The sequence below is a fragment of the Ammospiza caudacuta genome, chromosome 6, assembly GCF_027887145.1.
Source record: "Ammospiza caudacuta isolate bAmmCau1 chromosome 6, bAmmCau1.pri, whole genome shotgun sequence".
In the NCBI taxonomy this organism is placed as follows: Eukaryota; Metazoa; Chordata; class Aves; order Passeriformes; family Passerellidae; genus Ammospiza; species Ammospiza caudacuta.
In genome coordinates this window covers 56,058,632-56,075,060 of record NC_080598.1, presented here as the reverse complement: position 1 = coordinate 56,075,060, position 16,429 = coordinate 56,058,632, and the positions used below count along the sequence as shown (strand labels likewise).

General features: G+C 49.6%; 1 protein-coding gene across 2 annotated transcripts; it reads left to right on the top strand.

The window, feature by feature from the left end:
* Positions 1-1,220: 1,220 nt before the first annotated feature.
* On the top strand, positions 1,221-9,156 carry CKB (creatine kinase B). Of its 2 annotated transcripts, none has more exons than XM_058806890.1 (8): positions 1,221-1,298; positions 2,158-2,370; positions 3,483-3,637; positions 4,532-4,664; positions 5,559-5,730; positions 7,182-7,305; positions 8,002-8,191; positions 8,786-9,156. In XM_058806890.1, the coding sequence occupies exons 2-8, from the start codon at positions 2,178-2,180 to the stop codon at positions 8,962-8,964; spliced, it is 1,146 nt and encodes a 381-aa protein (XP_058662873.1). In that variant the 5' UTR covers positions 1,221-1,298; positions 2,158-2,177; the 3' UTR covers positions 8,965-9,156. The 2 variants fall into 2 exon arrangements, with proteins under 2 accessions (XP_058662873.1, XP_058662874.1); XM_058806891.1 differs by lacking the exon at positions 2,158-2,370 and adding an exon at positions 2,814-3,001 and having other exon boundaries at positions 1,235-1,298.
* Positions 9,157-16,429: the final 7,273 nt, after the last annotated feature.

Sequence of the window (16,429 nt, the reverse complement as noted above, 5' to 3'; positions counted from 1 at the left end):
ACTCGGAAATCTGGATGGCAGCCAAACACAGCACATTTTTATTTGAAGCAGTCTAGGCTTTTTATTTTGCAATGATTCCCTCTATATGTATATTATTATTTTTAAGTCCTAACAGTAAAGTGCTCATGCTTCTTGTTGTTAGGGTGAGGGTACTGGTCATGGTGCTGAAAGGATTGTGATGGGGAAAGTTTCAGGTGATGTCTCCTGACATTCACAGCTCATGTCAAGGAAAGCAACTCTGGAACTCAGATCTGCACTCTCATGGATAAATACACTCTGTTTGGACAGGAGGATAAACATGAGTTCTGCTGTGAGAAACACGTCAGAGAAAGATAAAGATACTATTATGTAAAGGTGAAAGTCAAATCAAGATACTCATTCACATTGTTAACATATTGCAATTTCTGCAAACAGCAGGATTCTTAGCTGCATCTTTGCTTTGGGACAAACCTGCTCATTCCTACAAAGACCAGTGGAAGTCACTATTTTCGCGAATTTCAGGTGAGCTTTAGATGGGTCAGATCCCACAGTTCCTGTGCCTGTCTTTAGCAGGAAATCACCCTCTCTCCAATCAAAGCTGAAGAATTTTTTTTTTTTTTTGGCACATGACAAGAGCAGAGGATTCACTGCGATTTACACCATCACCCTACTTCCTTTCGAATGAAGCTGTAAAACGAGCCCACGGTTTCGCAGGTGCTGGAGGCGAGGTGCAGGTCCTCCCTCTGCAGAGCCGGGCTGCCGGGGGCTGGGCGCCACATCCGCAGCCGCCTCAGCGCTTTCTGCCAGCTCGGGGCACCCACCCGGCTCACAGCACGGCCAGTCCGCACACCGCATAACCCTTCCTTTGGGGTGATGCATTATCAGAGCCGCGTTTGAACTGCCGACCAAGGTGTTGGCAAAGGTGTGAAGCCTCCAACCAGCCAAGTTGGTGTGCGATGGCACGCCCCGGCCGGTGGCACACGAGATGGCTTCCCGTCCTCACGCCGCTGGTAACGGGACAGCGCCGGGGCCGCCTCAGCGCCGCGGGAGCGGCCCGCAGGGTCCGGCCACCCACCGCCGACCTCCCCGACGCCGAGCAAAATGGCGGCGAGCGCGGGCCCGGCCAGCGGCGCAGCACCCGCCCCGCCCGCGGCTGCGCGGCCCAATGGAATGAATGGGCTATAAATAACGGCCAATGGGGCTGCGGGCTGTACTCTATATAAAAGACGCGCGGCGGGGCTGCTGGAGCTTCACTCGGACTTGGGCGGTGTAGTACGCGGAGCCCCGCGGAGGTTCTTGCTGTAGCTGCGAAGCCCGCGGTAAGTCCCGGGGCAGCCGAGCCATTCTGCAGCCTTTAAACAAAGGATTTTATTTTTTCCTTTTTTTTCCCCCTGTTTTCTTTTTTTTTTTTTTTTTTTTTCCCTCCCCCGCTGTGTGGGGTGGAGCCGGTCCGGCTGAGGAGGAGCGCGAGGGGCGGCGCGGGGCAGGGGCGCAGCCGGGGCGGGGGGCGCGGGGAGCGGCGCAGGTGCTCGCCGGGCTGGTTGGGCTCTAAAACCAGATTAACCCGGTATTTAGCAGGGTAGTTACATACGCTCGCCCCGTCCAGGTCCCCTGAGGGAGCCGTCTGTTGTGTAAGGGCTAGTTGGATGCTGCCCTCCCCTCCCCGGTCGGGGAGCAGCCGCCTGTCCGCGGACGCGGAGGGCGCCGTCGCTCCTCCGGCTCCCCTCGCCCTTCAGCGGCGAGAGGAGGCGCGGCCGCGCACCGAGGGTGCGGCGGTGCCGCCCCGCTCACCTGCCGGCCGGCCCGGGGTCCCGGCGGGGCCGAGCACCCCCGGCTGGGGCGGCCCGGCCGAGCCCCGGGGCCCCGCGGGGTCCGCCCGATGTGCTACGGCTGCTCCTTGCGACCTTGGGCGCGTCCCCTCAGTCGGGCGGCGCCCCGGAGCCGGGAGAACCTGTGCCCCCGCGGCCGGGATGGTGGGCACGGGGCAAGGCTGCTGGAGGTGAAGAACTTTCTTTCTTTGCTCCTCCTCGGTGCCTGTGGAAGGTGGTGTAGCCGCAAAAGTGTGAAGGGCGCGGGTGGAACGTGAGCCAAGGTGACCTTTTGGGTGCCTGGCGTTCCCCCGGGCGGTCCGGAGGCTGCCAAACCCCCAGTGAAAGGCTTCCCGTCTTTCTCCCCTAGTGACTGCGGTAGGGTCAGCCATGCCCTTCTCAAACAGCCACAACCTCCTGAAGATGAAGTACAAGCCTGAGGATGAGTACCCTGACCTGAAAGCTCACAACAATCACATGGCTAAGGTGCTGACCCCGGACCTGTACCAGAAATTGAGGGATAAACAGACTCCCAGTGGATTTACCCTGGATGATTGTATCCAGACTGGGGTTGACAACCCAGGTAATGGGATCGTTAGGTCTGCATAATGATCTGTTCTCCCTCCTGACTGGAAGTGCTTCTTGACAATGCTTGAGAACCCAAAGTTCTCAAGCTACTGAGGGACAAATCTAAAGCATTGAGAGACTGCTCTAAAGGCATGGCTCTGTTGGGAGGCCATGTTTCCATCAAGCACTGTTTCATGCTGTGATCTGACACACCAATTCCCAGACACTTCAATTATGTAACTGCTCTGCTAAATACTTTCAATCTGGAGAGAAAAAAAAAGTCAAACCAAATGCGTTCTAATTATAACTCATCTGAGGAGGGGGGGAAAAAAAGATTACCTGGCAGTCTTGGTCTCTTCCTATTCCAAACTGGTTACATTATGTTTTCTAGCACTTCTATGAAAAAGGGGGAGCAGATGTGTTTACATGTTAACATTACAGTATTTATTTTTACTCTAGCAATATCAAAATGGCCCAACTAAATAATCAGAGACTGCCTCCTGATGAGGAGTATCCGGACCTGAGCAGCCACAACAACCACATGGCCAAAGTTCTAACCCTGGAATTATACGAGAAACTGAGAGACAGAGTCACACCCAGTGGCTTCACCCTGGATGATGTCATTCAGACTGGGGTTGATAATCCTGGTAAAATGCATTGAGACTATTCCGTGTGAACCAGCTGAAGTAACTGGTGCTTTTGAATATGGTGACTTAAAACTAATTTTGTGGAGGTGGCATTTATGAGCAGACTACAGAAATGTAGCTCTGTAGCAGAAGGAGCAAAAAGCAAAGCATGCTTGCTTGCAGCAAAGCATGATTGTTTAGCCATGAAGTTCTATGCAGTGATCTAAATTAGCTAGTCAAATTAGATGTGCTGTGCAAATTTGTCCTAAACCAAGCTTGACAAATGAGCCTGGTTTAATGACAATAGCTATGGGTTTCCATAGCACTGCATTTGACAAACTGGATGAAGTGTAAAATGTAGGGTCTCTCCAAATGTTTCTATGTAAGAATGAACTTCTAAGTAACTAGACTTGCCACTAAAGAACTTGCCTGGTTAGTGCTGCACTGGACTACAGCCAAATGTCACTCAAACTTAGCTCTTCTGACTTTATTACCACTCCAGGCCATCCCTTCATAATGACAGTAGGATGTGTGGCTGGTGATGAAGAATGCTATGAAGTGTTCAAGGAGCTCTTTGATCCAGTTATTGAAGACAGGCATGGTGGCTACAAACCAAGTGATCAGCACAAGACTGACCTGAATGCTGATAACCTGCAGGTATAAAGTTTTGATCAATTACAGATTATTGGTCTGAGGACTGTGAAGGTGTTGGCAGCTGCCTAAGCTGGTTGCTCAGGCTCTGTCCCCTTGCTTCCACTGAGCAGGGGCACTTGGGCTGTGAGTCTGGTGCAAGCAGCCTGAAGAGCTTGCTGCTGTGGGATGTCAGTGGCTGGGCAGCTTGTGTGCAGCAGGAGCTTTTCTCAGGTGCTGCTGCAGTGTGGGTTGTGCCAAACACCTTCAGTGTGTGTTTCTGTGAGCTGTGGGCTCTAACAGTCAACCTAAATACTGCCCTAGAAATCAAGGACTATCATAAAATTCAAACACTTTCTTCTGTCTGATCTTGGATCTTAATTACCAGCTGATGGTGTCATGCCATTGAATAAATATTTTTACAGCTAGGAGTAAGGATTTTTAATAATTTTACAGATTTTAAAGGTTGCTGTTAGCGAAACTCTGGGAGTTTGTAACTCCATATTGATTCGCTAGCCATAAATCATATTGAAAATAAAGAGACTTGGGAGAACAGTAAAGAAAGAATAATTCTCATACCTAAAGAAGGTTTTTGCCTCATGTTGCTGTCTCTAGATTGCAAATCTGTAAGGGATAACAGAAGTCCAGACCACAGTCTGAAACAGACATGGAACTGATGTTCTGGTCATATCCCTGTCTTCTAGGACTACATAGTATCTGTAGCCTTAACCTCAGAGCAGGAGTTGTGTTACACAGGTGCTTGATGTGATGCTGAAGAGAATCGCCCTGAAGTGAGGCACTGGCTCACAGGCCAGGGAGTCGCTGCCTCAGGTGTAAAGTGCATTCTTAAATGCACGGTGGCTACGTGTGTTTAGGTATCTTGGTGACAGGGTTGTGCTTGCTGGTTTGCTCCCCTTGCAGGGAGGGGATGACCTGGATCCCAATTACGTGCTGAGTTCCCGTGTCAGAACTGGCAGGAGCATCCGTGGCTTCTGCCTTCCCCCGCACTGCAGTCGAGGAGAGCGGCGCGCCATCGAGAAGCTCTCTGTTGAAGGTAAGGTGAGAGCTGGGTGCACCAGGGACGCTGTCCTGTCCTTTGTGCAAGAGGTGCTCTTTGCAGTTTGAAATGGAGGCACTTGGCCAAAGGCACCTCCCTGGAGATTTAGTCTGAGCTTGGAGCTTTCCCTAGAAAAGGCTCATTGCTTTAGAGCTGCCTCAGCATTGCAGCTTGTAGCTGAGAGCGAGAGCACATGGCAGAGGGAAGTTGGACTGCATTAAAGTTGACCTGTGCTGATCTCAAAAGCTTCTGTCTGTGTGTGTGGGGAAAGAGGTTGGTTCATCAGGGCTCAAACCTGAAATGTAACAGGTATGTAGCAACTACAGGGCTTGAGTCATGGGGTGCAGTGTTTTGTGGCTGCATTTAATTGACTTTCATTACTGTTCAGCTTGCTTAGAGATGTAGTCTTGTTCCAAATCTGCAGCTGACTAGAATAAGCACTGGTTTTCATTGAAGCTCTTCAGCTGTTGTTTTTTTTTTCCTATTGCCTCCCAGTGCTCAAGGTGCAGTTCTGGAGGCTGAGAGTGTAGTTGTTTCAAAAACCTCTCAAGGGCAGGGTAACAGTCCTCGACTAGAATAATACTGCTTGTTATAGTCATAACCTTGGCTCTCCTTGTAAGAAAAAGCAGTCTCCATTTGTAGAGTTCAGCCAGCAGTAATGATTCTATACTGCATGTAAGGGAACAAAGGCTACTTGTACAAGCCTGGAAGGTGCAGACAAATCATCTGATATTGCCTCAGGTTGTGCCACAAGGGCATTGCTATTGGAGATGAAAGCAAGGGAGGAACCAGACCCAGCAAATCAAACATTGCCATACTTTGTGTGTGGTCTCCAACGTGCTGGGAAAGTGTAGAACCTTTAGTCCCATTCTAAAAGAGTCTCTCTTTCAGCTCTGGGTAGTCTGGACGGTGATCTCAAGGGGAAGTACTATGCTCTGAGGAACATGACTGATGCAGAGCAGCAGCAGCTGATTGATGACCACTTCTTGTTTGACAAGCCAGTTTCTCCTCTTCTCTTGGCATCTGGGATGGCACGAGACTGGCCTGATGCCAGGGGTATCTGGTGAGTATGTCTGTGAGGAAGCAGTCATAGAAGTTAAAATCTTGCTGCTTCAGTGGTGACTTGTACTATTGGGCAAAGTAGTAACTTCTCACCTTATATTACTGTATTTGATGAGAAACTTCTACAGAGAACTTGCAGTTAACCAGCAAAATTTGGACAAGTGTTCTTATGCTGGTAAGAACAGCCAGCTTGGCTAGCCCAGAACCAGGGCCTGCATGGGTTAGTGAGCTACCATGCAAAAACTGAATCAGCCTGTGGAAGTGGATCACTTGTGAAGGAACAGATGTGCCACTACAGTCGGCTTTTCCCACAAGAGTTGAGAGTAACTTGTGGTACAAACCATAGCATTGTCTTAGCTCAGGGGTGATCCTGGATGCATGGTTACTCCCCTGTAGTCTCTTCATTTCTGCTTGCAGAAGCTCACTGGTGCTGGGCTGGTATGGCTTTATCTGTGCTAGTGATGAGCTCTCCCCCTGTCCCCAGAGACTCCATGACAGGAATGGTCTGATGCAGAGGTGTGGAATAGAAGGATTCTGCTTGTTTTAAATGTAGGTCACCTACATAAAACTGCATCTCAGGAGCTTCTGCAGCATAATTAACTTGCTCCCTTGTAAGCTAAGGGCTAGGTTTTTATCAACAGGAATGCTCCAATCTTATTACTGCAGCTGTTTCAGTACAACCCAGAGGAAGCACACTTTGTTTGTGTAGGTCACCTTTAAGATTGCATCATCTACCTGCAGATTGCCAGCACCAGATAGTGCTGTCATCTGAGCATGACTAATCTACAGACTTGAAGTGTGTAATATCTTAGTGTTGTCTGCATAAATAACTTTCCTCGGGTACTAGCTAATTTTTGATCCTAATCAAGTTCAGAAATTACTAGCAAGATAAACAAGGATGATACTACTTGCTGTCAGCTGCAAGCTGGGGCAGGAGGAGCCCATTGTTCAGAGGATTTTTATATAGCATCTCTGAAGAGCCCTGATCTAAAATTCATAGTGAAAGTAAGGTACAAAGTGCAGTTTGACATAATCTGACAAAATGCTGCTAAAAAAGGCTTGTTACACATGATGTCATTATGAACATTATTGTACAGGACTCCCTCAAAGTCTATTGATCACCTTTCTGCAAATTGCTGAGCAGAAATACCTTAATTTGTAAACTGGAGCCACAGTGAGCTAGGGGGATGAGGGAGTTTTAGGTTTGATACTGTAAGACTAGGTAATGCCATGTTATTACTCTGTAAAGGCCAATTCAAATTACCTCTTGAAAAGAGCAGGGTAACAACTACCAGCTTAACTCAGGTCCTGTGTGGGCAAAAGAAGGAAGATCAATCTTGTTGAAGCAGCTAAGTGAGTATCTTGAACTAAAAACTGCAGTGATGAGCAATTTGGGATCATCTTCAAAATGTGAGGTGGGCAAGACAGCAAACTGATTGCTTTGTCTCCTAGGCACAATGATAACAAGACTTTCCTTGTTTGGATCAATGAGGAGGATCACCTTAGAGTTATTTCCATGCAGAAAGGTGGCAACATGAAGGAAGTATTCAGCCGCTTCTGTACTGGACTAACAAAGGTAAATCACCGTTGTCTGGGCTGTGGGTTCAAATGGCACATGGCTCTCTGGTTAGAGATGAGAATGCAGCTTTCAGGCCCCCTCTGGAGTCCTCCATGGTTGTGTTTCACAGCCTGGATCTCTGAGAACACCCTGATGAGATGCAGAGCTATGAGGGCTCCAAAAGAGGTGTTTTGGCAAAAAGCTTTGTAGCTGTGTAATCTAGGATGTTTGCTTGATGTGGTGGCACCCTTATCCAAATGTCTCAACTGTATTTTAAAGAAATTCTACATAGTTCTCTAAAGCTTTGAGACACCTTGGGGAGGAGGAGAGATTGCTTGAATGTGCATGGGCAAAGCTGGGCTCAAGTTCTCTATTTCTAGTCTTGATAGAAGCTTGAGCTTTACCAGCCCCTGTCCTGATCCTAAGAGATGTGCCAGCTTGACATGTATTAAATCCAGCTTCCCAACAGATAGTGACATAAGGAGTGTAGTTTTTAAATTTAGCCAGTCTCACTGCTAGGAGCAAGATGAAGGCCTGAAAAGCCCCTTGTTGGTGGCCATTTTTTCCATAGGGAGGAGGCTTATATGGCTGAAATAGCTGTTCTGAGTGTTGTGGCTGTTGCTGAGTGACTGAAGCTGCAAGTGAACACTAATGGATGTTCTACAATCTTAAGGTAGAGAACAATCTCTAAACATTCATTCCTTCTATTTATAGATAGAAAGTCTCTTCAAGGCCAAAAACTATGAGTTCATGTGGAATCCACACTTGGGCTACATCCTGACCTGCCCATCCAACCTTGGAACAGGGCTCCGTGCTGGTGTGCACATCAAGCTCCCACACCTTGGGAAACATGAGAAATTTGGAGAAGTCCTCAAGAAACTTAGGCTGCAGAAACGAGGCACAGGTGAGAGTTGATAATAACACTGATGGGCTGAGTCAGCCTGCCCTAGGACAGCAGCAAATGCCTGGTTATGGCCAGAACCATCTCTTGGTTCACACTGTCAGTGCCTGTCACATCACCCAAGGGAAACCCATGTAAAGCACGTGGAGAGAAAAAAGTTTCCAAATTGTACAGTGGAGGAGTTGAGGATGCCAGCTCTCTACTTAGTATGTCCTTTGTCTGGCTGTCTTGTTAATGTCCTGTGTGTCATTTTGAGCACCAGATTAGGTGGACCTGGGGACAGCTGTTCCTGTTCATGAGCAAGGGTGGGAATCCTGGTTTAACTATGGCTAGGAGATGGCTCCAGTGGGTTCTTGTGACCTCAGGTTAGATTGTTCATGGGTCAGAAGAATAAAGAGCTTGCCTAATTGCACGTTCTGTGGTTCATGTTGGCAGTCACACAGGGCTTTATCTTCCTGAATGTAGGATGAGGCACCAGTGGCAGCTTGTGGAGAATGGTCCTGCTGTGTCCCTGCCTCAAGCTGGTGAGGGAGGAAAGGCAGACTCACCTGCTGTGGCTGAGGTCAATGTTGTAACTGCATCTCTTGCTGCCTGCAGGTGGTGTGGACACAGCTGCTGTTGGAGGAGTGTTTGATGTCTCCAATGCTGATCGTCTCGGCTTCTCTGAGGTGGAGCTGGTGCAGATGGTGGTGGATGGAGTGAAGCTCCTCATTGAAATGGAGAAACGCCTTGAAAAAGGCCAGTCCATTGATGACCTCATGCCAGCTCAGAAATAAAGCACTTTATTCTCATGCTTCCTAACTTATTGGATGAATAATAAAATGTCACTCCAATTCAAACCCTTGGGGTCAGAGCCCACTTAGTTACACTGTAGAGAAGTCTTCCATCCATCTGTGTTAGAGTTTATTTTTTTGATGGTTGAGATGTTGCTGAAAATCAAATGAAATAAACTATTGTTTGGCCTGAGATGTCTTAGATATGTTAACTGAATGTCTTTGAGATTTAAGTGACTTGGTTTTCATAGTTATGCTAGGTGGTCTGGTTTTGTGTGCAAGCACATCTTCCTAGGTGTGCTGCTGCAGACCAGCTGAGTTGAAATGTTGTTAAAGCAGTTTCAGAAGTTGAACCTCTTAACTTGATTGTAGTTGCTGTAAATTTGAGAACTAATGTTAAACATGAGTCACTGCAAACATGCCCTACCTCCAAGGCTTTGACTTGTGCATCTGCTCATGCCAACTGTAAACTCTCATTATCCTGAGTACTGCAAGCCAGGCTGGTTCCTGTGAGGGAGGGGAGGCAGGGCTGGGGACAGAGGGCTGCTGCTGTCTCAGATGGGCCCTCGGGGCTGCAGGGCAAGGCTCTGAGGTCAGACTCCAGCCCATGGTATTAGTGACCCTGAGCTGCTTGTGGGGAGGAGCTTGTCTTCAACACAGCTAGTGTAAACAACAACACTTTAAGGGGTGAGGTGAAGCCTAGATTAATTCAGCCCATGGTTCTCAAGTGATTTCAGCTCAGCCATGACAGAGATAGGGGCTGTAAGCTGCCACTTACAGGAAAATACCAGCTAATGAGCTTTAGTCAGCTGACTCTTGTTGGCCCCTGCACCAGTTGCCCCATGAACCTAAAACTGAGCAGTACAGTCAATTAAAACATGCTAAATAGTTTTTCCCAAACTGGGCCTGGCTTGCAAGCTCAGGTAGTTGTCTGGATATGAGCTCAAGATTGCATCAAGTAGGTCTGTTCTCCAGAATGGCCGTACATGTGTGCTTGCTGTGTGGAAGCATCACATTATTAACATACAGGAGCGGCATTTCCCACAAGTATTGCTAACTGGGAGCATCAGACCCTTGGGAAGAGCAGCCTTTGCAGCTCATGCAGATGCACCTGCTCAGCAGCTCTACCCACTGCTAAAACACAGCTTTGATGGAGGGAGCGTGATGAGGGGTTGATGCAGAGCTCCTTGGCGTGCAGCTTTATATAGGTTTGTGTAGATAACTGAAGCTTTCTTTTGTAAAGGCTGTGATATTTCTAAGGCTGTGATTGCAGGCTGTCATTTAGCTGAAGAGATGATTCCAGCTGGGGTAAGCTAATTTAATTTTGGTGAGAAAAGGCTGAGTGAACATTTCAGATAAGATTTTTTTTCTTTTAATACAGCTTTGTATGTGAAACTTTGTATTCAAAGTTAATTGGGTGGGGGAGAGGAGATCATATGTAAGAGTTTTGTTCTGTACTGGGTGTTCCTGTATTTGAGTTAATCAGCACAGGAGTTTTTTGTGTGAAGATTCTGAGAGCAGGGAAGAGAAAATGGTGCAAGAGACAACCGGTTGGTTCTGTATATTCTTTAGATCCCCCATGCTGTGCTTCATGTCACTGTTCACAGACGCTTGGCAAATAGCTGGTTCTGCTTCTTGTAATCAGAGAGTGTTCATTTAGTGGTGCCTCTCCTCAACACAGCGTCGTTACTGCGCTCACAGCAATTACCTAATGAAAGGAGTTGCCTGAAAACTTGTCTATTTTTTTCTAGCTATATCAGCTGGACTAATAAAAACATTTCTCTCTCTATGCATCTTGTTTCGCCTATGTTCTTAACCCCTCAGAGCTGTTACATTTGTCTGCTTTCAGCCCCTGAGTCCCTGCAGTCTGAGACAGCACCTGTAGCTGGCTAAACAATTGTGCTCAAAGCAGCAAACCAGTCTTTAATGCCTGCATCCAGCTAGAAAATACTTATTTTTAATTGGTTTTCTTTCCCACCCACTACCTTTGCTGTGTTCCCTCGTGTTGCTGCCATGCGACCGTGCTTTTGTTTCAGCCTGTACAAAGCAAAGCAATTGCAAGTGTTTCAGGGAAAGAATGTGTCCTGGCAAAAGGTGGATACTGTGACCAACCCCAGGTGGGACTTTCTAAAAACCTCTGATCAAGAGAGAGATTAAAGCTCCTGCCGCCTCACCTTAAAAGCTTTGGTTTGGTCTTTGGCATTACTCACCCTTGTACCCTGGGTGCCCATTATGGATTGTATGGAGCAGCCTTGTTTGTGCTCTGGGCACTGAAAATGGTGCCAGGTGCTGGCAGGCTGCCATGGGGCAGGAGAGGAGAGGAAGGTTATCAGTCAGTGCTGTGCTTTATCCAGGGAGCCTGCGTTAACCACCTGTGTCCCATAGCTTTTGGAAAGGAGCTGTGTGGCTCCTGCTCTCATCACCCCCACAGTGATGGCAGTGTCCTCATCAGGCCTGGAACGGGGACTGCTCTGTTGGTCCCAGCAGTGCTGGGGGAGGAGAGGGGCCAGGAGCCCTTTGGGCCATCTTTGGGCTTTCCTGTGATGTTTCAGCTGAGCTTTTCTCCCCTATAGACAGGGGAGCAGGGATGGTTGCTGTCATCCTGCTGCTGCAAGGCAGCCCCTTGTGTTGTCCTGTTTCACTGCCCCTGCTCCCCCAGGCTGGCATATTGTCCCCTTGGGTGCTGTGAGACATGCATCACTTTTATAATGTTCTAAAGAGAAATTTCTATTTGTCATTACATTTTCCTCCTGTTTCTGCTTCCCTCAGGGAGCAGCTGCCCAGCCCTGGCTGGTGGGGTGCCAAGCCTTGCCTCTGGACACGTGTGGCACAGGCAACGCACTGCCTGCTGGCACCCCAGAGCCCTTGCTCAAGAAATGAATCTCTTTGGGAAACCATTTGCCTCTCATGTTACACTCACTGGCAGCTTAAATGCTCCTTATCCCACTTCCGTGCTATCTACTGGAAAGTGATTCATGGTGTCTGACCCTGCTGTGGGCTCAGCACCACAGCCCTGGCGAGGGAGGCTCCCAGCCCTCAGAGCAGGGCTCAGGCTCTCCGTGCGCTCCCTTGTGCCTCTGGTCAGCCCAGGGACAGGGTGGCTGCTTCCCGAGAAGCTCCAGCTGCTCCAGAGTGGCTCCTGCTTCCCAGGACAAGGTGGCCAAACCTTCCTCTCTCACAAAAATAAGGGATGGAGCAAGGTGGTTTTACCTGCTGGATGCCTGGTGAGTGCTCTGCCTGGGGCACAGGAGGCTCCTGCTCCAGTCCGGCTCTCTGCAGAGGATTCTTGCTCAGCTCCAACCACAGCCTAGGGCAGGGCAATGCTTTCCCCCAGCTTTCCATTTTGCTCAGCATCCATTACTAGGCCAAGAAGGAAAAGGAAGGTGTTATTGCCTAATGTCTCCAGCACTCACCTGGGAGGGTTTAGGCTCCAGCCTGTCTTCAGATGAGCATTACCATATTTTTACGCAACATGGAATAACTTGAGCAGAAGACTTTGCGTGATCTTTGTTCTTTTCTCCACCCACACACCCACACACAAAAAATGTGGTAGTGTGGTAGGCAAGGCACTCTTCTGAGGATGGAGATGGCATCACAAGCTTTTCATCTCCTGTTTGCTTTGCTTTTCCCCTGGGGAAGCAGCAGGCCAGCAGGCTCCTTTGGCTGCTCCACATTCCTCTGGCTAGTCTGCCTTCCCTCCTCCTAAAAAACATAGTTACAAAGCTGGAAATAGCCTGGTGATATTTTCTCCAGCTCTCCCCCAGTGGGGCAGGTCACTTCCCCACCATCACAGGGTTTTGTTGGGCTTTATTTGTCTGCAGTGGAGGGGAGCCCAGCTCAGCAATGGAGAGCACCCCACAGCACAACTGGGCCTCTTGCATTGCTTGACCCTCTTGCCCTGGCTATGACATTTTAGATTTATTTTCTTACACAGAAATCGCACAAGCCCCTGACCAGCTGCTGTTCAAGGCCCATGTGGGACACTTGCCCTGGACTCCCAGTCCCTGAGCACCTCACCAGCCATGAGCCACTGGCCAGAGGTGAGGGCTGCCCAAGGTGTCAGTCCTGAACCACTGGGCTTCCCCCACCTTTTGGAACACCATCTGGGCAGGTTTTTTTTTGCTCAAATGCTGCACAGAGCCAGGCTGAGTGTGCCAGGTGAGAAGTAGTACCTGCTACCCCCACAGTGTGAGTCTAGTGATCAAACTGGCAGCATGAGCTCAGCCTGGGATTGACAATTAGCAGGGAAATTTGCAGTATCAGACAGGGTAAAAATAAACTCAGACGCATCCAGACCTACCAAACATTTTTGTTTTTCTCCTTCAGCCAGTGAGTAAGACTCTAAGAAAACATTTATATATATATGCACATACATATATATATATGAACTAAACTTTTAAAAGGGCAGAATGCCTCATGTTCAACACCCAGGAAAATGGGTAGAAAAATGTTAATGTTGAAGTTTTTAATGAATGTGAAAAGTTCAGCTAAAAATACACAAGAATGGGCAACCCTGAACTTTCTTCAATGCAATTTCAGAATAAAACCAAAAGTGAAGTTTAATTTACCATATGCATGCAAGCTCCAGATCTTTGCAAGGACCTCTGCTTTTCCCTGTGTTTTGTGCAGGTGGGTGTGAGGTTTGGCTGACAGCTGCAGTCTGGTTGCTTTTTCCACATCCATTATTGATGACCAGGGAGTGAAACTGAGAATAACCTGGAAGACCTTGGCAGGGTCAGCAGCAGTGCCTTATTGTGATGGTGTTTGATGGTAGCACTCAAGCACAGCAAAGCTTTCCTGGATTACATGGGAAAGAGTGACTGGAAAATTACTGAATTAACTCACCTGAAACCCCATGCCTGGTCCAGCAGAGCAGTGAGCACATTCAGCAAGGGCAGGTTTGCTGGGGTGTGAATAGTGTCTGTCTGTCTGTCTGCAGTTCAGATGTGCTGCACATCCAAACTGCAGCGAAGCTAGTGCCAGCTCTGCCCATGGGAGCTGATGAAGGTTGGGCACTGTCTTTGGCACAGAGGTGACTCGTCCTGCTGCACTGTGCCAGCTGGCCAGGGACAGGCTGGAGGCAGTGAGGTGCAAACCAAGTGGCTTTGGGGCACGGTTGGTGAAACCATTTCAGGCAGGGAAGCTGGTGTTTCACTGAGGCCCTGAGGTTTGCCCACAGAAACTGGCCCTTCTCCCTGCAGGCTGTGGTGAAATCCCCTGAATCATCACTAATCCCTGCTGGGGCTGCCAGTGCTCTCAGGCTGCCATTACTGGGAGCTGGCACTGCCATCCTGTGCTGGCACTGCTGACCCAGAGCCCCTGCTGGAGCCAGGGACTGCACCTGTCCAGGTGAGCAGGAGAGGAAAGGGGGAATGGACACAGGAGGGCCATGGAACCCCTCTGCTCCATGAGGGAGTGGGCTGTGCTCAGCAGAGGACAATGAGATAGCTTTGTCTTGGATTGTTGCTGTAACAGCCTCCAAGCTGGAACTTGTCTGGGAGAGATGGCTCCAGAAATACTTGTGGGAATATGCATGACAAGGGGATTGCAATGGATGGTCCCAGAGTTTCAGCTCCTCACCATGGGAGAGTCATGGCTGCCTTTTTTCTGTTTGTTTTTTTTTTTTTTTTTTTTTTTTTTTTTTTTTTTTTTTTTAAATAAGCCATTATTTTAAGGGAAAAAGGCATTGAGCATCTTGAGGATGCTCTTTCCCTTGTGGCTGGAATGGGTACCTACCTCCTTCCCTCTGACTCTGGCATGCCCCCTCTCTGTCCCTGTCAGTGCCCCTTCACCTCCTCCATCTGGTGGGTGGCACAGGGTGCTCTCTGATCCTGCCAAGGCTGGTGGGCCCCCCAAACTTTGCACTTGCCTAAAGGGTGGGAAGGGCCATGAGAAATCAAATAGCTCAGCTGTTTCCTACTGCTGAGAGCTTCAGGAGAGGCTTGAAGGTTTCTTGCTGTCCTGGAGGCCAAGGAGAGCTGAGGAGGGAATGCAAGGTCAGGAGTGCATGGCCACATGTGCAGGGGCTGCAGAGTGCCCAGCTGCCCCAGTGCTTGGCCTCTGTGCCCACCAGGTGCTTGGGCAGCTCCCAAATCTGCCTGTGGCTCTCCAGGGGCTGATCTCAGCTCAGAGTACTGCTCCCAGCACCCCTCAGTGACCCTGCTTCCCACCTCCCAACTCTTTTTGAAGCCCTATCCCAGCAGCAGTAGGTATGTGCTGGGGATAGATGGATGGATGGATGGATGGATGGATGGATGGATGGATGGATGGATGGATGGATGGATGGATGGATGGATGGATGGATGGATGGATGTACCTCCCCACAGCCCCAGAAGCTCTGGCCAGGGTCCCCAGCCAGTGGTGACTGTACAGACTGCTGCTCACTGCAGCCAGCTCCTGACTGCATAAGGTGGAAGAGAGCCAGGTGGATGATCATCAGCAGGGCTGCTCCAGCCAGCCCTGGGCAGGCTGTGTGAGGGACACCTAATGCAGCAGTGCTGGCAATCACACCTTGCACCTGAGCAGCATCACCTTGTGCAGCAGCTGAGCTGCCCAGTGCCAGGTACTGCTGTGCTTGCTCCAGCCCATTCCCTGGGCTGCTGCAGTGGGGCAGGGCTCACCTGGGCACCAGGCTGAGCCAGCAAGCAGGGACTGGCCAGCCCAGCACCCCAGGGTCTGTGCTTTCTGTTACTTGGTGGTTTGGCCTTTTTTTCTGTGTGGTTTTTCTTTTTGCAATGAACCCTGTGCTTTGCAGAGACTTGTCAGCAGGACGGAGACCTTGCAGCTTAGCGTGGGGGGAGCCTCAGATTGCAGGCAGCAGCCTGGGTCACTGCTGAGCTGAAACAGAGCTGAGGACAACCTCAGCATGGCGTGGAGACATCCATCTCTGCCAGGCCTGTCCCTTCCAGCAGGGCAGCACCCCTGGCACAGGCTGGATCCTGAGTGTGTCAGTGGGGAAGGGTCCCTGTGGCAGCACGGGGCTCTGCCCTGGCTCATGTGCATCACCTGGCAGTGACCCAAATTTTGGACAGAACCAGGCCCCAGTTCCAGTGGGAATCATCAGTCTGGCTGCACCCATGGAGCATCCAGCCTCTCTCCCTGCAGCAGCCACAGGTGCTTAGCAGCATTTCATGCTAGTGGTCACCTGTGTCCTCACATCAGCAGCAGGACTGCATGTTTTGGGATGCAGCCCACAGCTGCTACCCACTGTCAGAAAGAGACAGTGTCCCTCTCCTCTCCTGGGGTACCAGGATGTTTCCAGGGGCAGAGCCCCCCTCTGCAGCCCCCTCCTGCTCCCTGGAGATGCCTTGGGCTCAGGTGGCCCTGCTGCTCGGGTGTGACACCCCAGAACATGTGTCTGGGAAAACCCTTGCATGTGGTATAAGATGGAGCTTTAAAAGCAGACTGAAACTGTATTTTGTTTTTCCTCACAAGGAATGAAGGATTGTCCCTGTAACAGTATTTATGA